Raw genomic sequence first — 24,791 nt, forward strand, 5'->3', positions numbered from 1 at the left:
TTTTCCTCCTCTGTAAAGGAATACCTGTAGTGCCTACCTCACAGGGTTGTTAGGACGATCAGATGTCGTTCTATCTGTAAAGAGCTTGGCACATGGTAGGCACTACATAAAATGATTATAGTATTTTTAATCCTCAGCTTCCCAATGTCCTCATGCAGTCATCATACTTGTACCTTTTTCCTGCTTCTACTTGCTGTCTGCCATCTCCAAAATTTTATTTTCCCTTCCAAAAGTCCCATTTATACAATGCCTAGTCCATAGCAATAAAGCATGATATTGGATTAAAACATTGCCTATGGCACAGCGGTTAGAAAATTAGCCTTGGAATGAATAAGATCTGGACCAAATTTAGTCCCACCTCAGAGAACTAGGTGATAACAGTGGATAGAATGCAGGGCCTGGAGACAGGAAGACACATCTTCCTTAGTTCAAATCTGGCCTCAGACCCTAGCTGTATGACGTTGGGCAAGTCACTTAACCCTGTTTGCCTGAGTTTCCTCATCTATAAAATGAACTAGAGAAGGATATGGCAAATTACTTCAAGAAAACCCCAGATGGGGTCACAAAGAGTCAGACACAACTCAAAAAACAACTGAACAAGTCTCACCTTGGATAGACATATATTAGCTCCGGAGCACTGAAAAAGTCACTTACCTTTTTATCACCTCAGAAAACTCTCTAAGACACTAAGTAGAGAAGAAGATGCAGATCTGAGTAGGAAAGACTTTCCAAACAGGAAATTCCCTACACTTATTTCTAAAAACAAACCAAACAAAACTTTGGATGATATATTTGCATTTTAAACAGGATAGTTAATATAAAGAAATCTTTGATTATTGGAATGTGTGTGGGAGGCATTTCCTAGGAGAAAGGAACTTCCTGAAAACATTTGCCTACTGCAAGCCCACCTGTCCATGTTTTTTTGTGGATGATGAGTCAGCAATGTGTGTCTAATTTCAGAGGTACTTGAAGATTATCACCCCTTTATACTTCTATGGCAAATGCTGTGATACAAATAAGATATGTGAAAATACAGCTTTATGAATCAAAAGCTTCCTTTCCCACCCCTAACCTTTACCCCATATCCAACTAGTCACTAAATCCTTTCGTTCTTGTATTGGTTCCTTCCTTTCTGGTACAGTCCTCCCAATTAGATTAGTCCTGGTTATAATTTCTGTGTAATATTTTAACTATCAGAACGTATCTTTCTCCACTTGCCTGATGCTCAAAGCAAATTAGTAGGACACATCAGAAAATGAAACAAGCACCCAAGATTTCAGTCCAGCTTTACTGAACTTTATGAAAATCAGCGCCACACAAAGAACTGGAAACAAAGCAGATATCTGTCAATTACAGATTGGCTAAATAAGTTGTGGTACTTAAATGTAATGGAATATTGTGCCATAAAAAATACTGAAGTTGAAGGCATCAGAAAACCACAACATTACAAGAGAGAGAACAGAAAATGAATGGGATGTAATTAAGATGACTAAATTTGGAATTGTAAAGGAAATGAAAAAATATACCTTCCTCCCTTCTATGAACATATTAAGGACCATGGATATGGAGTATTACATATCCTATCAGACTCTCTTGATGGGTTAGTTGGTTTGGCTAAATTTTTTTTCTCTTCCTTTTCAAATTCTTTATTACAAAAGGCAATCTACTAACAAAAAGAGAGAATATATTCAGGGGGAAAAAGTGACATAAAAGGTAATAAAAATGTAAAAAAAAATTACAGTGTCATTAGCACCTTGATAGGAAATTCTGTGACTAATATTTGTCATTTCCATCTTTTAAGGTTTGGGGGAAGAGTCATTTTATTTTTTTTTCCATTTTGCATACATTACGGAGTTTCACTAAAGGCCACAGAAATCTGATGTTTCATGACATGTCCCTGAATCAAAGAATCACATTTTTATAACAATACTTAGAGTTAAAGGGACAATTTTCTACGACTCTAATCACATTTTCCTCCCAAATGTATCTGCATTTTCATCAAAAAAAAAGGTTAATAGGTCTGTTACTGGTAGAATTGATATATCTTACATAACAGTTCAGCTTCTTTGCCGAAAAAGCTCTTATAAGCTTGTGAACTCAGGGCCAGACCTAGAAAGATCATGAACTAGTTGGGTGACCTCTATGTCTCAGTTTTCTCATCTGTTTAAATGATGGGATTGAACGAGATGATTCTTTAGCTTCAGTCCTTTTCTAGTGCCTGTAATATTAAGAAATAATTTGAGAATAAGACAGTATGTAGCAAATGCTAAATTGTGCTGTCAGACACTAAAGAGGAGAAACCAATGTTTCCTAAAACTGCCAAGGAAAGTTTCATGGAGGAAGTGGGGCCTGAATGAGACCTTAGAGAATAGCTAAGTGGAATTAAAAATGGAGGGATTGACCATCAATTGGGGAATGGTTGAACAAGCTGTGGTATATTATTGTACTGTAAAAAATGACAGGCAGGATGGTTTCAGAAAAACCGGGGAAGATTCATAGGAACTGATGCAAGGTGAAGTGAGCAAAACTACAAGAACATTCTACACAATAACAGCAATATTGTAATGATGATCAACTGCGACTCTGACAAGACAATTCCAAAGGACCCATGATGGAAAATACTATCCACCTCCAGAGAGACAACCAATGGACTCTGAATGCAAATTGAAGTATAATTTTTAAATTTTCCTTACTTTTCTTGCTTTTTTAAACATGGGTAATATGGAAATATTCGGCATGATTTCCTGTGTATAATTGATATATTGCCAGCCTTCTCAATGTCTTGGGGAGGGGCTGGAGGGAAAGAGAGAATTTAGAACTCAAAATATATATTTTTTAAAAGAATGTTGAAAATAAATAATAAAATTTTAAAATAGGCAGAGAGAGAATAGTTAGGGTGGAGGTGTGTGCCTCAACAGGCTGAAAAAAGGGAATAAGTTGGCTTCATTCAGGAGCCAGTAAGACTGAATCCGAATCTTGCTTTGGACACTCAATATCTTTGTGGCCCTGGACAAGTCTCATCACCTTTGTTAGTGAGTTTTCTCATTTGTAAAATCCAGATGTGATAATAGCAGCTAACTCACAGGGTGGCTGTAAAGATTAAATGAGCCACTATATCAGAAAGGCTTTACAAACCATAGCAACAGCTAATATTTATATAGTGCTTACTATCGGTCAAGCACTGTGCTGAGCACTCTACACGTGTTATCTCATTGGAGCCTTACGACAGCCCTGGAAAGGTAGATGCCCTTATTATCCCCGTTTTACAGATGAGGAAACTGAGGCTAACAGGAATTTAAGTGACTTCCCCATGATCACACAGCTAGCACAGATTTGAACTGAGATCTTCCTGACTCCAGGCCTGGTGTTCTAGCCACCACTCCTACCTAGATGTCCAAAAAAGTCATATGAATGTTAGTTATTAGGCTTTCCTCATCATTTCATTAGTGCCATTTCTCTAAGATTACCTTCCATTTACTTTCTCCCCTACTCTTTCTCTCTCTCTCTCCTTCTCTCCCCTTCTCTCCTTTTCCTTTCTCCCTCTCTCCCTCACCCCTCCCCCTTTCCCCTTCATCCTGTCTCCTCATCCTTCATTACCTGCATATATGTGGATACACACACACACACACACAGAGAAGTATATATCACAGTACCCAAAATTCTTCATGTAGTTTTAAGATTTAATAGCTGAAACACCCTGTGCACATGTGTGGGTGTGTACATATGTGTATAAATACGTGTATATGTATCTATACATAAATATACACATATGCAAATAGTTGCACACATATCTACACAAACACGGTCATTTACTTGTCCCTCGCATTAGACTGAGAGTTCCTTGATGTCAGGGACTGATTTTGCCCATTTCTATCCTCCTGTGGCCGGTAGAATCTGAAATGACTCAGGGAACAAAGGTTTAACTTTTTTTAATAAAAGGAATTAAAAGTTCAAGTAGTAAAAAAAAACATTTTTTAAAAAATCCTAGAAACATGAAAATAAATTTAAAAAAAAAACAATTGGAGAAATTCATCTTTTGACAGAAAGAACTCCTATACAGAGACCTCTGTCTTTAGTTCACATCTGTTCTCACTCTCATCTACCGTCTAGGATGTGTACATCATAGCAACCTCCCCAGCAGATTCCAACCAACGTACATAAGGACTAGTGTTTTATACAGTGTGAAGCATAATGCTACTGCATAAACAAATTATTCTTTGTACTTTAAATCCTCCACCTTGTCTTCTTCCACCAAGTGTCAAAAGTACACAGCTTTGGTGAGAGTGGACTCCATGACCAGCACCACCTTTACAGGATTCTTATTCATGTAGAAGTCTGTGTGCACCACTCTGTTGTTCACCTGCGAGGGAAAAAGCACAAATTACACCCGAAAATGAGTGAAATTCAATTCAGCGATTAGATGGCTGAGCTTCTGCAGGGCAGGGCTGGACTTTGCCACTTTTGGGGTCTGGCAAACTTGATAAATGTTTATTGGTTATTAAACAATCACTTATGAAGCATTCAGGACGCTCTAAGCTGGCCTAATTCCAGGCAAGGAGGAAAGAAAGACCAAAAAGAAACGTGCCTGCCCTCAAGGAGTTAACATTCTAAGGCCAGATAAAATATGCACATCAATAAGCATATACAGAGTATATGCAAAATGAAGACAAAGTGATGGGGGAGGGGAGAGATTAAGGCAGAACCCCAGAAGATTAAGTAAAAACCTTTGTATAGGAAGTAACCCAGAGCTTGAGATTCCAAGAGGCAGAAGTGAAGACAGAGTAAATTCCAAGGAAGAGACAAAGACAGGGTCTGAGGCTACAGGACCAGAGAGCAGGCCAGTTTGGCTGAAATGGAGAAATAAAGCAGGGGAGGGGGGGAGAGGGGAGAAGTTAGCCAGAATGTAAAGGACTTTAAATGTCAAATAAAGCAATAGGGAGCCACTGAAACTTCTTCAGCAGGGGCACGACATGCTGATATCAATACTTCAGGAAGATTACTGGGATAACTGTGTAGAGGAGAGACTGCAAAGTGGGAGACCACTTGAGGTACTGCAGCCTCCTGGCATGAACTAAGGAGGGTCTTAACTAGGTGCTGTAGCATGAGCGGACAGAAGAGGACAGATGTAACAGATGTCGTCCTAACAATCCACAGTCTTGGCTCGAGGCCTGGGAGGATTTTCTGGAATTGTCTGGGAGGAGACAATTCTCCTGTAGAGGACGATAGCAATGTAAAGGATGATGATGATGATGATGATGATGATGATGATGATGATGATGATGATTTCTAATAAACTTGACACTGATTTCCCTTCATTCAGCCCAAAGAACATGGGGGCTGAGTTGTTCTTCCTACTTCCAGTCTGATACATTCTCATTAATAGACAATAATTTGACACTGATGGGATAGAAAGGGATGAGAGAGTGAAAATGTGAAAAATGACTACTTAATGAAAACCTCAGCCCCTTGTTTACTGAGGTCACCAGCGGCTGCACAATCCTGCCTTAAAAGACGTCTAAAATCTACTGAGGAAGTAAAATAACCATGAGAAAAGAGTTCAGAAAAGAACACATCATCTCAGGAGGAGAAAGACTTCAAGGAAGAGTGCAGGCACCCAGCCCTCATGCACACACACATACACAAATCCTACTTAGGGAACTCCACTGAATATGCTGATAGTGTGAAATAAAAGCTTGTTAATTAGTGGAGAAAAAATAGCATACCATGAAGCATGAATCCATTTATCAATAACTCACTTGAGTAAAAAAATCCACAATATGCAGCTTCTTGCTCCCTTGCCGAAAGACTTCATCTATTTCTTGAATCATCACAGAACCATTTTTTGGGTGGCGTAAAGCAACATAATCTACCAGTGTAGAAATGAAAATACTGTTTATATTTTTTACTAATATGTTCTAAAAATACACACACATCCACACACACACACACACACACACACACACATGCGGAATCTAGAAAAACTTTTTACTAAGAAAGATACCCCTTCACTCTATAAACCCCAGGGCATTTCTAAATCATCATTGAGTTGTCCCATATTTGGACTTTTGTTGCTTTCCAGTCCATTAACTAAGAAGTCTCAATGCATAGCCTATACAGAATCCATGGCAGATGAGATTAGTAACTCATTTATAGTGGGCCAAGAACCAGAAAAAGCCTCTCACTGTCTAGTAAAATAGTCTGAAGGATACCAGATATTATCTGAAGCCTAGCCTATATTTTCCCAGTGATGCTTCAGCCAAGAATTTACAACTTTTAGAGTCTCGCATAGACCCTATAAGGTAACTGGCTAGTCCCTAGAGCATCCTGCTCAGAGTAAGAAGGGATTCCATACCAAAGAATGTGCTATACAATATCCTCAAGCACACGGTCAGCCAGCCTTCACCCAAAGACTTCAAGTAAGAGAAAACCTACTATCTATCCACTAAGGTAGCCAATTCCTCTTTGGACAGCACTAATTGTTTGGTGGGCTTTACTGACAGTAACCCAAAATATGCCTTTGCATTTTATGCCTTATTCTATTAATCCTAGGGGGCACTAGGAGACCATGCACACTATCTGAATTACAGAGTTTGAAAGGATGTCAAGAGCCATCTGGTCCAAGCTATCCCTGAACAAGAATCTACTCTACAATATGGCTGACAATTAAATGGTCATCAGGGCTTTGCTCCAAGGTCTCTAGGGTAAAGGCTCCCATCATTTCCCAAACCCGCCTATTCTGCAAATGGCTCTAAATATGGGGAAGTTTTCCCCATCATCAAACCTATACCTGCTTCTCTTCAGCTTTCACCCACTCTTCCTATTTCTGCCCTTTAGGGCCAAGCCAAATAAATCTAATCACCCTTACATATGGTAGTCCTTCAAATACTTGACAACAGTTATCATGTCACCCCCAACCTTCTCTTGTCCAGCTAAACATCCCCAAATAATCTTCAAAACACATCACCATTCTAATCACTCTACTCCTACTTGTTCCAGTTTATCAATGTCTTTCCTAAAATGAGGTGGTGGTTGCTGAATCGTTCTAGTCCTGTCTACACCCCACTGGGGTTTTCTTGGCAAAGATAATGGGGTGGTTTTCCACTTCCTTCTCCAGTTCATTTTACAGATGAGGAAACAGAGGCAAACAAGGTGAAGTGACTTGCCCAGGATCATATAGCTAGTAAGTGTCTGAGTGCAGATTTGAACACAGGAAGATGAGTCCTCCTGACTCCAGGCCTGTCACAGTAGGCACTGCAGCACCTAGCACCCTGGTGAGGTACTCAGCACTAAACATAATATTTCAGGTGTGCTCTGACCATAGAGAGGACAGTGGGATGATCAGCCAATTTCTGAACACATTCTCTTAACACATTTTCAGTCTACCATATCACACAATGTTGATTTCTGTTTGGCCTATAGTTCATTAAAAAACCCAAATATTTTTTCAGATGTATAGCTATATCTCCCCTATATTTTGATTATGTGGTTGAATTAAGACTTTCTATTTATTCCTGTTAAATTACATCTTACTAAATTTTGACCAAAATTCTAGCATGTTGAGATCATTCTGACATGTAACTTAGTAGGACTCTCAGTTTGGTGTCATCTGAAAATTGTATAATTATGCCATCTTTGCTTTCATCTCAATAAGAGATTGAAATGTTAAACAGAGCCAGTGGGAGTTTGCCTAGGTACAAATGGTTGACCAGAAAGCCAAAAACCCTAGTGGTTTGAATCAATTGTCCATTGAACAGATGTTAAGTGGAATTAATCATTTTAGTCTTTGGTGATCTATGGTTACAGGGTGATGAGGAAGAACACTTTTACTACACATGCGAAACCTAAATTACCACTGGATTTTGAACAATCATGATCACTGTCACTTAACATGTCTCAGCAACATATAAAATTCATTGTCTTACCTTCTTGGGTGGAATAGATGATATAGTAATCACTGAATGTGGGCAGTCGCTTTTTCTCTGAATAATCCAATTCCATTGCTTCATCATCAGCTTGAACAACACCACCATCTTTTCTATCTGTTTTTGTGACATTAGACATGAATAGACAGTGAGGTAAACAATCATCCAGGTATCTGATTCCAATGCCAAATGAACATATTAAAAACAAACCCATGTCACTGTATGTACATTGGAGAGGGTAGTTCACAATCATAGGCCCCAATAGCTCCAGAAAAGCCAGGCAAGCCATGTATGAACAGTAACATTTCTCAGAATTGGTAGGACAGGGACTAGCAATTTCACCATGTTAGAAGCTAGCAGGATCAAAGCACCATAAATTTGTAACTGGAAGGAAACTTAGAGATAATCTAGCCCAATTCCTCATTTTACAAATAAGAAAACCGAGCTCCAGAGAAGTTATATGAGTTGCCCAAAGTCACAGAGGGAGTTAGTAGGAATAACATAAGTAAAGCACTTTGCAAAATTCAAGTCTCTATAAAAATGCCAGTTATTATTAGTACGTTTTTAAATGACAGAACCAGGATTCAAACCCAGGTCCTCCGCCTCAAAACACAGTACCTTTTCCACTGCATTTTGCTAGGCCCTAAGAAACCACAAAAAATTATCCCAAAGTGAGTGAGGGAGATAAAGCCATGGGGGAAACACCCATAAAAAGTAGGAGGGGAATATCATAGTGGAAAAGCAGTAAAACCTTCCATCTATAAATACTAGGATTTACTTAAAAGGACCCAAGACACTCTAACTTGTAAGATCCTACCATTATGGTATTTTGGGGCTAGAAACATACACAATTTGATATCTTTATGGAGGTAAAGAGGCAGCTAATGAGTATTTCTTCTTGTGATATGAGGAATGGTAGCAGAGAAAGGAAAGTCTTTCTGGGATGAAAATCAAGGTCAGGATTTCCTAGGGGCAAGAAGAAAATGCGTGCAGTGAAGCCTAAGTATTCTCTGTCACTCATGATGTGTTCTTTTTCCTTCTGCTTACCTCCTCTACAAGCCTGGATTACAAAGATTTTGGGTTTCTCTTGAAGTGCTGGACAGTTTTCATTGTTGAACATTTCAAAAATATCTGATAAGATGACTCTTTCATCCAATACTGTTTTTATAAAGCCTTTTCCTCCATGGGCCATAAGAGTAACAAGGCAGCAGCTAACATCATCTTTTATTCCATTTATTCCATCTCGAAACTCTGTTAATTTCTCCATTAACTCCTGTAGCAAATAGCATGGCAAAAATGTATTTATTCAAAGGATGGATCCATAACCATTTGTATTATCTAGAGTAGCTCTCAGAATTCCCTCACTTTGCCCAACTTGTGACACTGATTGCTTATCTTCTAACATAAAATATAGACCCTTAAAAGGAAGTGAGTGTCTAAGATGGCATCATCATCATCATCATCTTTGAGGGCAGTTTTGAAAAGAAACCTGGCTCTCAGGAACACAGAAGTTTTAAGACACAAGAAAAAACTGGAAGAGTAAAGCATTTCATTCTTACTACAAGCGTGGGACCCTGAGATTATTTTATATGACTACATGTAGCACCTAATGTAAATTTCATCAAGAATTTTCAAGTCACAAACTGGAAATGCAATCTCCATATTTTGTTTGCAAAAATAAAATTGAATGAATGAATGTACTAAAATCCAATATTATTTATTGGGAGTAGTAGAACCACTGATGACCTCCAGGGCAAGGGGATTGACTTCCCAGGGCTGTCTTTCCCAGTCAGGAAGGGTATCAGCCAGGCTAAAGGGGAACAAAATGGAGATAACCACCAGGGAGGACCTTGTAGTAACCCATCCACCTGGCAATGAATCTCAAATTCTACTCAGCTCTGCAAACCTTGTAGAATCAAAGCAATTAATGGATTATTCATGTTCTTGAAACACAGAAAGACTTTCCTTTACAGTAGAAGTTAGGAAAACAATAGGTTCTCTAGGCCTTAAATACCACTGAAATACTTAAAAGGCTAAAAAAGCCCATGACAATGTAGTGGAATTCATTAACACCCTAACAATTGTCCCTCAATAGAAGTGCCATGATTCTTTTATCAGGGTTTGCAAAGAAGAAGACTTTGCTGGTCAGATAGTATTCATGATGACCTCATGAAAGAGGAAGTAGGCTATAAAAGTCAGGTACCAATGTTGTGGTCTCAATGCTTACCTTTTCATTAGGATCAATGCATGATACGCATTCAAACTTACACTCTTCAAGCCAGTTTCTTATTCTGTTTATATCTTGTTCAGCCCCTGGTCTGCCTGTCTTCACACACATCACAAAAGCCTTTCGAGTCTGGTCCATGTTATAACATTCCTGTTTGTAAGTAAAATTAATAGGTACAATCTAATCCCACGTATAACAAAATATAACACCTTAGACACACAGGACAATATGCTATCTGTCCATCTCCTGGGATCACAGATGGGGTTTAAATGTGAGCTCAAAGTGACCATCTCTCTTTGGGACAGAGGTGTGTGTCTGTGTGTCTGTGTGTGTCGGTGTGTGTAACTAGATTTTTTTCATTAGAAGTCCCTGAAATTCTCCCTTTCAGAGTAGGTCTACCAATAAAAATGACTCATTCTGAAGTACATGGAACCAGTAAAGCAGGGCCTTTCTAACAAAACTGGCATGAAGGTGTCACTACCACATACAAAACTCCTGAACTGCACCACCAATTAACATCATACCACTCTGAGGTAAGGTAGGGGTTGAGTCTGAGTTTATCTGGGGAACATGTAGCCCTGTGAGAGAACAGGAATGACAATATCATGGATTAGCTAGGTGCTAGGCACTTCTCATCCTTTCTACAAGTGAGAAACATTAGCAGATTTCATTGGATTAGACACACTTTATCATCCCCCAAATTTCCCCAACTCCAGAGGGATGGTACTAATGATTCCAATGAGAACATGCCACTTAAGTCACTGGACAGATGTGACCTTATTCTTTCCTGCTCCCATTAATCAACCCAGAGGTGCCTACCAGCAAAAGGATGGGATACAGAAACAGCAGAGTGGGACAAGACAGCAACTCTGGCATTCCTTAGCATTTTAGCTTTGGGGAGGGGTTGGTGAGCCAAAGACAGGCTTCCTCCCATAAAGTGTCAACAAGCCCATTAGCATTTTGCTAAGAGGACAAAGATGACCCACTTGGTTGTTGGTTGTCCTAAGATAAATTAGCTGCTTTAGCACCACCCCTTGGCCTCTTGGGGACAGGGAGCCATTTTAGCGGCTAGAACTACCTCTAGGATGATCTGGGTGACTGACACCAAGGAGGACAGACTCTTTGGAGAAGCCATGCCTCAGTTCCACAACTCTCTTCTTTTTTATTCCCCTAAGTAATCCCTTGGCCTCTTTCTGGAATGCATCAGGGACTCCCCCCGTTCCTTCCCCTTTCCTAGGAGTTCTGATGGGATTGACTGCCTTGCTTCCAGATCGGGGAGATAACAAAGTAGTAATGAGGGGACAAATAAGGTAACAGCTAGAAATGAGGGTAGGTCTAGTAAAAAAAGAAAAACCACAGGAGTGGGGGGAATGGGAGATAGTCTGGTGGAATGCTGATTCTGGAGAAAATCTAGCAGTCCAATTTGACTTGGCTAGAGAATGTATGGAGGGGTGCAATAGGAAATCTGATTGAAGAGTTAGGTTGGAGCCAGACTTGGAAGGGTTCTAAATGCCAAACAGGGGAGTCTGTATGTTATCCCACAGAGAATAGACAGCCAAGGCAGGTTTTGAACAGGGGATTGAAATAACATACAACAGTACCCTTTCACAGTTATCATTAAGCAGCCAGTTCAATTGCCTGAATGAGAAGCCATGCAGTTGTCAGATAGTTACATTACTCAGGCTTAGATAAAGATTAAGAATTTACCAATTCAGGGCCATCACTTTCATACCGTCTCTTCAAATTCATCCTTGAAGCCATTTCTATTTTCAGGGGAAATGGACAAAAAAAAAGAACAAAGAATAAGGTTACTTATCTGTTGCTTTCCCACATATTCTTTATCTCTCACACATTTCCTTAACCCCATACCCTCCTGTGTTCTCCTACAGATTGCTCCCACAGTCATTTCCCCTCCTCTTTCTCTGTCCTTTAACCTCTCCCTACCCATGGGTTCCTACAGCCTATAAGCAGGCCCAAGTCCTTCCTACCTTCCACCAACCTTCACCTTCTCTGCTAGCTATTGCACTCACTCGCTCTTTCTCTCTCTCTCTCTCTCTCTCTCTCTCTCTCTCCCTGCCCCCCTTCCTTCCTTCCTCTCTCTCTCTCTCTCTCTATCTCTCTCTCTCCCCCTCCCTTCCTCCCTTTCTCCCTCCCCTCTTCCCTCTCCCTCTCTCTCTCTCTTTTTCTTTTTCTCAGCCAACCTCCTGAACAAGCCATCTTCAATCATCTCCTCTACTTCTTCCCCTCTCACTCACTCTTCAACCCTTTGCAATTGGGTTTTGGACTTCATCACTCAACAAAAACTGTTCTCTGCAGATTTCACAGTGACCACTTCATTGCCAAATCAAATGACTCCTTTTCTCAATCCTCATCCTTCACCTTTTAGCAGCATTTGACACTGATGACCCTCTCACATTCACCTCCTAAATACTCTCTCCCCAATGGTATTTTGTGATACTGGAGAAAGGGAATAAGTATTTATTTAGTGCCTACTGTGTACCAGGCACTTTTCACAAGTATTATCTCATTGAATCCTCACAAAAACCCTACAAGAGAGGTGCTATTTTATCCCCATCTTTCAGTTGACAAAACTAAGGCAAACAGGTTAAGGAACTTCCCCAGGGTCACACAACTAATAAGTGTCTGAGGCTAGATTTGAACTCCAGAATCAGGGCTCTATCTACTGTGCTACCAGCTGCCTCTCTTGGTTCTCCTCTTTCCTATCTGACTGCTCTTTCTCAGCGTCCTGTGCTTGACCATCACCTATTTTTATGTTCCTTTACAGTGAGTGTATCCCAAGGCTCTGTCCTGGAACTGATTCTCTTCTCTCCCCTCCCTCTCTATTTGGTGCATGATCACAGCTACTATGCTCTTGTTTGGTAACTTCCTTGGCTTCCATGGATTTAATCAGTCTTGGTGCAGATGACTCCCAGATCTTCATATATGGCCCTAGCCTCTCTCCTCACCTCCAGTCCTATATCACCAATTGTCTCTGAACTGGATATACCACAGACATCTCATAAAAGCCATGTCCAAGGCACAACTCATTGTCTTTTCTCTTAGACATACCCATCTTCCAAACTTCCTTACCTATGGTGAGGGTACCACCATCCTTCCAATCACTCAATACCTTTGGCGTGATGCCCAACTCCCAAATAAGATATGTTGTCAAATGTTATCTTTGTGACATCTCTTCTACATTCCCCCTTCTCTTCCACCCTAGTTCAGCCTCTCCCTAGACCTATTAGAATAGCCTCCTTCTCAAATCTCCCTTACTTAAGCTCTCTGCACTCCAGCCCATTGCCCCCGTATCAGCCAGAATGATTTTCCTACACTACAGGTCTAACCGTGTCACTCCCTTTCCCATTAAGCTCTAGTGGATCCCTGTTACCTTTAGGACCAAATACAAGTCTATGTTATTTAAAGCTCCTTACCTTCTGGACCCAACCTATCTTCATAGGTCTACTACACAGTATTTCCCTTTATGCTCCTTCCAGTCCAGCTAAATTGACCTTCTTACTGCTTCTCATACATGACCCTCTATTTCTCAACTCTCTGCCTTTATACTGGTTGTCCACCACACCTGGCATATTCTCTGTCCCTTATCTCTGCCTCTGAGAATCCTGCCTCCCCTACAAGATTCAGTTCAAGAAGAGGATTATGGGGAAATGGTAGCATTGGTCAGAAAATTCCAAGCTCTCCAGATTTCTGCCACAAAGAAGATAAAATGATGCCTCAGGGAGAACACAGAGTGGTAAGAATAAAGAAGAGTTGGGGCAGAACAGTAGTCCTCCTGGGACAATCATAGGAGACAGGAAGAAAAATCCCAGGACTGAGATTTGCTCAGGGTGAAGAGTAAACACTTCCAGGCTATTCTGCTGAAACTCCAAGCTGCAAGCCCTAGGGCTAGCTGGGTGGGGAGGTAGCCTTGGCCCCAGCAACAGGAACTTTCACTTCAGGGACAGTGTTGGGAGTCTGGGAGTCTGTGTCTGAGCCAGGGAAGATTGAGGGAACCCCTGCTGATAAGGACCACCAGTTATTAATTACACTCTTAGTAACTGGGTAGTTTGTGAGAAAGATTGGGGTAGACTTGAGTATGACATGATGTTAAAAAGTAAAACCATTTAGGAACAGGTAAAAGGAATAATTATCATATACAAATGAGATATGAGAGGAAGAACTGACACAGGAATAAAATGTAGGAGGAAGGCTGGTAGTTCTGGAACCTACTTTCCTTGGGAATGGGCTTAAGAGGGAACAATACAGATATATCTAGAAGTATATGACACTCTCTAAATTCAGAAAGAAATAAAAGGCTAAGGGGACATGGAGGGAGAGAGAGGATAAGACAGGGATTTTTAGAGTGGAGGGTGAGGGAATAAGATGGGGGAGAGGTATAATAGAAGGGTGCTTAAATTAATGGGAATGGGAGGATAAGGAGGGATCCTTGGAGGCAGGTCAAGTTAAGTAATAGGAGTGCAAGGTAGTGGGTAGAGGTAAAGTAGAGGAGTGAGGAGGGGTAGGAAATAAGGAATATGCACAAATATGAAGTAAAGATCAGGAGTAGAATTTATTAGGGAAAAAGGAGCAGGGGTAGTAATCATGATCCTGGACAAAGTTAAAGCTAAAATAGATTTAATCATAAGAGAAAAATAGGGAAACTACACTATATGTCAGCCCTATTATTTTAGACTATTCAAAATAACTACACAATACAAGGTTGGAATATTGCTGTGGTGTAGAAAATGATGAGTTGATGGACTTAAAAAATATGGAAGGACTTGGATTTATGAAGGAAGATACTACCTGCCCTCAGAGAAATAGGGGACTAACAGGTATAGTATGATCTGACACAGATGAATATGAATGTACATGTCTATATATGAGTATGGTGATAGATATCTAAGTATATGTATGTATATGTAAGTGTATGTATGTGTGTATATGTACAGCTATATATCTTTTTGTGTATATGCGTATATATGTATGCATGTTTATAAGTGTACATATGTGTGTATTTTAAAATATTTGATGATATGAGTATGATGATAGATATCTAAGTATATGTATGTATATGCAAGTGTATGTATGCATGTATATGTGCAGCTATGTGTCTTTTTGGGTATATGTCTACATATGTATGCATGTTTGTAAGTGTATATATGTGTGTATTTTAAAATATTTGATGATGGATTTCTAAGTCCTGGGTTTTTTTGTTTGTTTTAATTTCTGTGAATATTTTCATGCTTTTGTCTATTTGCTGGATGCTCCATGTAAATCAGGAGGGAGGAGGGAAGAGAAAGCAAGCAAAAGGCAGGGCAGAAGTAAACCAAAGACACAAATGCAAAAAGTCTCATGGGACAGAGGGGGAAGTTAAGGGTAGAGGGAGTCAGCCATCATGAAGTGGGAAAAGTGTAGGCAGAGTCAGAGTATTTTGTCCAAAAGTTTTGCTTGACTAAACAGGACTGCAATAGGAAAAAATAGGTGGATGGATAGACCAACAGGCAGATGGACACACGAATGAATGAATGAATAGATGGAAAAAATAAAGAGAAGCAACTTATATTTTCTTAGGTACAAATTTAATGTTTACTCCACTTTTCTTCAAACTGACAATGGGATAGTCCAAAAGTGGCAACAAATCAGCAACCGTTTATTAAGTGCCACTACGTACCAGGCACTGGGCTAAGTGCTGAGGATACAAAGAAAGGTAACAGACAGTCCCTGGCCTCAAGGAGCTCACATCTAGCTAGAGGAGGCAACATGCAAATAGCTGTGAACAAACTAGATATAACCAGGCTACATTAAAGCTCCCATCAAAGACAAAGCATTAGGAGAATTAAGGGGCATAGGGAGAGGTTTCTTGTAGAAGGGGAGACTTGAGCTGACACTTAAAGGAAGCCAGGAGGTGCAGATGAGAAGGTAGAACTGGAAGTGGGAAACACGGTCCAGCTGGGCTCACCCATAACTGTCTTTGCTGCTACGACAGATACTGTTTAAAGTGCCTCAAGATGGGAAATGTTTCTTGTTACAGAGTAGCAAGAGTCTACAGGGAGCATCCCCTTTCCAGTAAAGTGAGAACAGGGTGAGTGGAAGGAAGGCAAGGGGGGAAGGCGAGGGACGTCAAAGACATACCTATAAAACAGGTGGTAAAAGGGAAAATAAGGGTGCTGTCAAAAGGTTTTCTACTCCCCTGATGTAATCCTAGTTTGATTCCCAAAGTTAAAGCTCAAGGTCTAATGTTCACTTGACTCTTTTCTCATTTGCCAACCCCAGACTTAGCCTTTTCCCAAAACTGCAGAGCTGGACAGCGGGTAAGATGAAGTCTACTACAATCAAACCTGACCAAAAATCTCCTTCTACAACAAAGGTTTCCCAAACTTAATTGGCCTGCCATCCTCTTAAAAAAATATTATTCACTGCCCCACTGGAAATCTATTTTCATTAAACCTTGAACAGTTTTTTTTTTTTTAATTTGCATCATTTCAACAAGTATAAATGTTTTTTAAATGACACAACTTAAAATTAATAATTTATTGTAAATTTGTGAGGGTTTTCCTGCATTGAGACTCTGATACAATATTGCGTCCATAGTATTATATTGTAAAAAAAAAATATTATACCCACATATTCTTGCCAATGCATGCTGGACTTCCTAACATCTCCAGACATGTTAGCCTGCCAACACTTGCTTGTTAAGATTTGTTGGAGAACTTGACCACTGATCAGTTATAAATTGCATTTTGTGTGTTTATTTGGAAAATAAGGTAATCACTGCAACTCTGACTCTGTTACACAACAGATGAAACATGTACTAAGGGTCTTTCAAAACTTTCTTATCTTCTCTTCTTACCTTACACTTTCACCACCCCTTCATTTTTATTCTAGGCCCCTGAATTACACCCGAGGCTACTACCGACCCCCCATCATTCCAGCACACCCCATGGGGCAGTACTGCCCTTTTGGGAACCTCTGCCTTCCACCGAAGAAACCCCCCCACACCACCACTGATGAGGTGTTTGTAGTTGGACCCTAAATCCTAACATCTTCTGCTTGGGAGCCTGTGCCTGAACCCCAAATTCAAAATACATCCAGTTCTCATAAACACATCTTGTTCCCAAAACATTCTATCCCAGGCTGTCTCTAGCTAAAGGGCTGCCTGCCCCAACTTATCTCTGCTTCTTCCTTTGTAAGCAGCTATGTGCAACTATAGATTGAATTCTGGATGCTGATAATTGACTGAACACTGAGTCATAACCATATTTACTATTCACTGCCCTTTCTAACATGTGTTTTAGAGATAGTGTTTTGTCTAATAAGACCCTAGATAAGAAACCACATAGAGATTCCCCTTTAGCCCAGACCTAGAGTGAACTTGGTGACGTTTCACGTTAAAGACCACACCCACCAGCAACCCACCCTGGGCTATTTCCTAGAGAATTCTAGGTAATACGCCTGCGCAGTAGATACTAAATGTGTGTGCTCCCTTAAGAACTAACCACATCTTGAACATGCCCTAAACCACTCCCTAATCCCACACGCAAACCTCTAACTGACCTGGTTTGCCTTTTAACCCTTTATAAAAATTACCCCTGCACTCTTCTAGGGTTGCAGGTTGCCTAAGAACCCTTGCCGGCTTATAAGCGTGAAAATAAACTTCTGCAAACTTGACTTAAAGATTGCTTGGGTCCAAGAATTCATTCCAGGGGACCTCATCCTGGGAAACTTTGGTTTGGGATTCCTGAATCCTTGGGTTTCCGCCACCCCACCCCCCCACCCCCCCACCCCCGCGCTCCCCCCCCTCCCCCCCACCAAGGACTATGCTCAGCACCAAAGGTATAAAGGAAGGCAAAAAGGCAAGCTCCCATTCTAATGGGGAACACGAGACACACAAACGACTATCTACACAGTCCTGGAATTTATATTATATGCCAAACACATACAATATGTGCCCCGCACTTGATCTGTTTCAACCAGTATTGGAGTGTATTATTGGAGATCTTTCATGCCAATGGTCTCATAAGATGAGACATAAACTCCAAGGACCAGAAAGATTATAAACTCCTGTAGGTATCTAGCCCCCTGCCTTGCATATAGCTGAACAGAGGGAATCTGAGTAAATACTCGTTGGTTTGGAATGGAAAAGGGGATGGGGAGACGTCCCCAGAATAACCATTTATGGAGCTACCAAAATGAGTCTTCACTATATTGAAGTGTTTAGTCGCAACACTTAGGACACCTGCTATTCTGAAAAGGGCCCTGGTTTAGAAGTCAGAAGACTTCACATCTGGTCCTAGCTCCCCACTTCCTAGCTAAGTGACTTTGGACAAGTCAAGTAACCTCTATAGACATTAGTATCCTCATCTGGCTTCTTGTTTATTTCCTGGTTATTCCAAGTCCTAATCTTTTTAACTTATGCTCCAAATGCCAATCTAGGCCCCTGATCGTTTGAAACTCTCTCCATCTTTTCTATCTGGGTGACAGGTGCGAGTGAGGCAGGAAGGTGATGGGGGGACATGTAAAGCTCTGGATTCCAAAACTGCATCTGACTTTCATTAGCTGTGCAAATGAAGCTGGCTTGCTAGCTTACTAGCCGGGTGACCAAACATAGACAAGTCACTTAAACTCTAAGCCTCGGTTTGTTCGTCCATAAAACGGAGCTAAGAGTACCTGGAGCAGTAGCTTACTTTGCCAGGGGTCGACTGGGGCTCACAAATGAGATGATTTGAAGAGCTCGGGGACGGTCAAACGCGATTATTGGGGAGTGGGGAGTGGGGCGTGGGAGGAGGAGGGTGTTGGTGCAAGGGAAGCCTGGGGGGCGGGACCCTCCTTCCCAGGGAAAGGGGAGCACAGAGCGTGCAGCCCCACCTTACCCCACTCAGCTACCAGGTCGGTCCGGCGCATCCTCTGGAACACCCGGGCTAAGACCCTGGGGGTCCCGGACACGACATAACGCTTCAGCAGCAGATCGGCCAGCTCCAAGGTCGTGGAGGCCGTATCTAGGTCCTGCATGGTGATGCGGGGCTCCTCCCCGGAGTTCCTCAGGTAAAACTTGAACTCTTTCAGCTCGGACGGGCCCATGCCATCCAGTGTGCTCACCACCCGGGTCCTGAGAGCCTCCATGGCCGAGGAGGCGGGGGCTGCGGGGGAAGGGGGACACAAGAAGTGGCACAATCCCGAGCTAGGGGGCGGCGGCAGCGAAAGTGAAACGAGCTGCCAGTGCACTTGGAAACCCGGGGACCGGTCTGACAAAGACGTGGGGCTGGCGGGCTGGGGGCGGGGAAGAGGAGCGCGTACCCCGCCCCCGGGGTGGCGATGCGCTGCGGGAAATTGATTCTCTTCTCTCTGCTTTCCTCTGCTGGTCTGTCCTGTCTCTGCATCCCTGTTTCTGCCGCGGGTCTGTCTCTCGGCCTCTATCTTTATGTCCCCTTTTCCCTCCCTGCTTTCTCTTTCTCGTCTTTTCTCCCCATCCTTTCCTCTTTCCCCCTTCTTCTCCTCTCTCGTCCCTTCTCCTCTCCCGTCCCTTCTCCTCTCCCTCTCCTCTCTCCTCTTCATCTCTCCACCCCCTTTCTTTCCCTCGCTCCACTCTCCCTCTCCATTCTCCTCCTCTACAACCACCCTGCTCTATCTCCTATTCTAAAGCACAGTATTTCTAATCCATTACTGCACTGAGGGTTTGGGACAACTTGGCAGAATGAATCCCTGTCCTTGATCTGGCCCTAATCACTCAGAATATCCAAACTTTACCCACTCTTCAAATCCTAACTCACTTGGCTTTTTTTACCCTCAATTTGCTTTACATTTCTCGTCGCGGAGCATTTTGAAAAATAAGTTTTTACTGATATCTTCAGCTTCTTACATCATTATAGTTGTCCCAAGTATCCACCTCTCTGAAACACTTCCCATTTCTTTTGTTGGAAAAAAATATATTTTTTTTGGAAGAACTTACAACAGGAGACAGGATTCCAAAATCAAATTATACTATGTGGCAGTCAAAATGAACAAATATCCTGAAGTGAGGCATAAAACAAGCCAATGGTGCTCACCAGGGTCATCAAGGGATACTCTGTGCAAAGGCAGTCCAAACTTATGGAATGACCTTTCAGGTCCCTTACCCTCTGGGGTGGTCACTTTCAGGAATTTGGAGAGGACCCTGGGTTTGAATTCTTAATTGAAAGGAGTACCTGAAGCTAGGTGGTGCAGTGAATAGAGCCCTGACCCTCCTGTCAGGAGGATCTGAGTTCAAATTCCTCAGTTCCAATCAAACCTCAGATGCTTACTGGCTGTGTGACCCTGGGCAAGTCACCTAACTCCCATTGCCTCCAAAGAAAAACTCCTATGTGGCCCAGGGCAAGCCATTTAATCTCTTTGGGTTTCATCTACAAAATGAGTCAAAATGTGGGTGTAGGACTATTCTATGATCCTTAATAACCATCCCGTGGCTCAAAAAATAAAGTGTAAACTCCTCAATCAGTCTTTTAAGGCCTTGTATAATATGGGTCCCATGGACAGATATTCATCAGGAGGACTGGAGATGACTCAGGATGCAATGAGAGACCCTGGCCCTTTTAGGCTAAGGTCTTTTCAGGTGCCCAATGTGAGATAAAGCTCATTCAGTGAATAGGCCTCTTTAAGAAGTGAGTCAAGAGATAGCCCCTTTAATTAAAAAAAGAAAAAATCAAACTGGGAGGGGAAGACACTCACAGTTCCTCGACAAAAGAGAAATAGTTACAATTTCCATTTTCTCTGAGCCAGGAGGGCCCAAAAGATAGCCTAAAATTAAGTGGTGCTTGGGCAGGGACCTATTGTTGTCCAACTGATGAACTCCACAGTGAAATGGGTTGAAAAAGTTTGGTCTATGAGAGAGAAAGGGAGAGACAGAGAAGAAGAAGAAAAAGAAGGAGGAAGAGAAGGAAGGAAGGAAGGAAGGAAGATCTAGCCTGTAAACCCCAAGTTATCTAGGCAGCTTTTGGCCATCAAAATTTACTTTCCCTGGGATAGGAAGAGGCAGAGTTTGAGCTCAGTTACCTAATTGGCTGGGTCCCAGCTCAGACTACTCAACAGGTTGTGGTTGTCCTTCGTTCTCAAAGAGGACCATGACATCAGGGACATAATGACATGACTTCCATTATTCTTCATGTCTCATAGAGTCATTAGCTTCTACTTGCCCAATTTTAATTTTTAAGGCATTATTTTCTTCAGTTAGCTTTTGTATCTTCTTTTCCATTTGGCCAATCCTACTTTTTAAGGATTGGTTTTCTTCAGTTAATTTTTGTCTTTCCTTTTCCAAGCTGTTGACTCTCTTGCATAGCTCTTATTAATTTTCCCATTTTTCTTCTACCTCTCTTAGTTGACTTTCAAAATCTTTTTTGAGTTCTTGCAAGAAGGCTTTTGGGGCTTGAGACCAGTTCATATTCCCCTTTGACATTTTGAATGTAGGCATTTTGACAATGTTGTCCTCTTCTGAGTTTGTGTTTTGATCTTCCCTGTCACCATAGTAACTTTCTATGGTTGAGGGTCTTGTTTCTTTCTTGCTCATTTTTTGACCTATTTCCTGGCTTTTAAAGCTGAGCTTTCCTCCTGGAGAACAGCTGCCACTATCCAAAGCTTCTTATGTTGGGGGCCGGGGCTGGGGCCTGGTCACTGGCTTTACACACTAGGGCCTCAGGTGCTGGAGGCTTGGTTACTACACTGGGGTACCCCTGCCTACTCACTCCTATTGTTGCTTGGGTTCTGGAGCTGGCAATGTGCCTTCTGTGCTGAGGCTGGAGGCCTCCCTTGCTCACTGATCTGTGCTGTGGCTAAGAGCCTCCTGATGGCTTGCCCAGACACAATTTGCACTGGGCTGTGCTCCCCTTTTACCCAAGTGAGACAAACCTTTCCTGAAATCCTTCTAAGTTAATTTAAACCGGAAAATTGTTTCACCCTGTCGTTTTGTGGGTTCTCTCCAGGATCCGTTTGGGGGCTTCATTTAACACTGTTTCCTAGGGAATTTGGGAAGAGTGCAGGCAACTTCCTGACTTCTCTCTACCATCTTGGCTCTACCCCAGATACTTACTTCTCTACATAAATGTTGTATTTTCTTAGTAGAATGTAAGCTCCCTGAGGGAAAAAATTCTTTTATTCTGTCTTTATATCTGCTAAGTTGAATGCTTAGCAACTACTTACTAAATTGGTCCTGAAACTCAACTACACAAGTTGGTCCATTACAGATACGCAACTTTTATCTCCAAATTTAGCTTCACTCAGGCTAATGACCAAGTCTCATGTTTTTTCAGTATCAACCTGTTCCATAAAAATCGTGCTTAGGTGTTTTCCCCTCAAGTTCAAGTCTGAGGTATAGAAGAGGAGTAGAGCTGACCTTTTCTATCTACCCTTCGATACAGCCCCTTGGTACCAAGTCAAGACTGTCTTTCTAGAGCAGACTTCCTTAATCTGGGGCCTAAGTACTTTAAACAATTTTTTTTTTGATAGCTGTATTTCAGAAGAATAGGTTTCCTTTGTAATCCTACATATTTTATTTTATGCATTTAAAAAACATGATTCTGAGGAGGAGCCGTGGGTCTCACCAGTCCACCCAAGGGGTCTGTGACACCAATAAAGGTGAAGTTACTGGGTCCCAACCCAATAGATCTCTCCAAGGATTCTTCCAAGGCACCTTGCCCCCAACTCTTTGACTTTTTTTCCCCTTATCTTTTTGGTCATAGGGCTCCAACAAGCTCCCTCAGGAATGACCTGAACCCTCCTGAACCTTGTTCTTCTTTCTTAGCAGAATCTTTGATTCTTTCCTAATTTCCCACCCACACTAGCCACGTCTTGTCCTGCTGTACAGCTGGTCCTCATTTTCCTGGTGCTAATCAGTCTATTTTTAATGGTGTCACTAAACTTCTGGCTCAGTATAAAATCCCCCAAATTTCACATTCCAGATCATAATGCAATGTGGCAGATGTGTACAGCGAATGGGTATGGTAACATTACATTCTCTCCCTGGGAGAAGGGTGTGGGAGGAGGGGAGAATGTTATATGCTGAGGGTGTGCTGAGGCCATCAGGCTGAACTGGCAGCCAAGGGCTGGGGGGAGGTGACAGTGATTGCTAATCCTGGGCCAGAGCTGGTGGGAGGGAGAGAGGAGTTGAATTGTCGACCAGATTTATTTTGTGACTCAATTGCTGCTCCATTGAAAGTAATTGAATACCTCTACCCTCTAGAGTAGGAGCTAATTCTAGGAAGAAGGCAGAAGACACTGAGAATTAGCCGGCTCCCTATCCACAGCTCCAGGCTCCCTCCCCTCGTTAAACCTGGCTGATGATACTTGTCCTACCTACCTCCCAATACAGTTTCAAGAACTATGCTGTAGGAGATATCATAGGGAGCATGCTCCATAATCACAAAGCCCCGTGTAAATGTTGTTAGCACTGTAAAAACTGTTGTAAGTTACTAAAATGTTGTTATCTTAAAACTATTGTTGTCATTTGGATAGTAAAGTTTTCCAGAAGAAGGTATGCAACTTGAGGACAGGGCCTGTTTTGCTTCTGTAACCCCATTGCTTGGCACAAAGGAGGCACACAACAGGTATTATTGATGAGGTACCTCACATCAAGCTCTGAAGGTAAGCCTGGGGTAGAGAAGATTGTGGAAACTCAGCTAAGTGCTGCCATGCTGGTTAGCTTAGGGTTTGTGAGTAGGAAAACCACAAAAAAGCAGGACTCAACACAGTCCTTCCTAGGTCTTGAGTAAACAGTTCTCACAGCAGGCCCGCAAGTGCAGTGATCTTTGGGACAATACAGTCATTCTTGGGTCCTGTAGGAACAGTCTCTAAGTTTTGTCAATACTTTCAGATTATTTGAACCCCAATAATATCTAAAGCCTCCAAACTGCTTCTGCTCTATGCTAAAAATCCCCTTTTCCTGCCTCAGCAACTTCGAAGACCAGGAGTATCTTTATTGTCTGTGGTGACAGAAAATCTGCTGCCAGAGATGTGGGCTAGAGGCATTTGTATCTCTAAGTGACTCTACCTTGTCCATTGATTTGTTTACCTGAGAACTTCCTTTCTTTGATATGGAAATCATAAACTGCTACTGAAATTGTTACTTAAACCTTCTCTCTCTCTTGTTCAAGTTAATCAGAAGTTTGCTTCTGATTCCATGATCATGTGCAAGTTAGCTTAAAGAGAATAAATCTATACTAATTTTTATTTCACCTAGTCTGTTTGCCTCCTTTAACCAAACTCACAGGTTGACAGTTTGTAGGGTCTTTGAGGCTTGTGATCATTTATTGGGGTACAGACCCAGAGTAATCATGGCAGGAACAGAAGTACAGCACCTAGTTCAGTTCACTTAGCAGTTACAAACACAGGGATTGTTCAGAGGGGCAGGAGATGTGATTGACTGCTTTCTGCTGCAGCATGTAGGCAGCTGCTGGCCCTCAGGTCCCTGAGAAACAGCGAAACTCCTACAAATCTAAATAGTTATCAATTAATATAAAAATCATAAATCCCTCGGAGAACACCTGGTGCTGGTCCAAACAATACATTTTGCCAAAGGGTGAGATCATCCAGTATAAAAGATTGTTGTTATGCCAACCTCAGGGCACAGCCTGCTTTCTGGGTCTTAACTCTGGAAAATAGAGTGTCTCCAAATAGCT

General features: G+C 41.7%; 1 protein-coding gene across 2 annotated transcripts; it reads right to left on the reverse strand.

The window, feature by feature from the left end:
- Positions 1 to 3,659: 3,659 nt before the first annotated feature.
- Positions 3,660 to 19,414, reverse strand: LOC118849591 (caspase-14-like). 2 transcript variants are annotated; one of them, XM_036758507.1, is made up of 8 exons: positions 19,023 to 19,370; positions 11,857 to 11,912; positions 10,150 to 10,299; positions 8,970 to 9,195; positions 7,923 to 8,039; positions 5,757 to 5,866; positions 4,725 to 4,847; positions 3,660 to 4,360 (listed from the first exon to the last, which is right to left on the reverse strand). In XM_036758507.1, the coding sequence occupies exons 1-8, from the start codon at positions 19,270 to 19,272 to the stop codon at positions 4,259 to 4,261; spliced, it is 1,134 nt and encodes a 377-aa protein (XP_036614402.1). In that variant the 5' UTR covers positions 19,273 to 19,370; the 3' UTR covers positions 3,660 to 4,258. The 2 variants fall into 2 exon arrangements, with proteins under 2 accessions (XP_036614402.1, XP_036614403.1); XM_036758508.1 differs by lacking the exon at positions 4,725 to 4,847 and having other exon boundaries at positions 19,023 to 19,414.
- Between the last annotated feature and the right edge of the window lie 5,377 nt (positions 19,415 to 24,791).

The sequence above is a fragment of the Trichosurus vulpecula genome, chromosome 5, assembly GCF_011100635.1.
Source record: "Trichosurus vulpecula isolate mTriVul1 chromosome 5, mTriVul1.pri, whole genome shotgun sequence".
NCBI classification, from domain to species: domain Eukaryota; kingdom Metazoa; phylum Chordata; class Mammalia; order Diprotodontia; family Phalangeridae; genus Trichosurus; species Trichosurus vulpecula.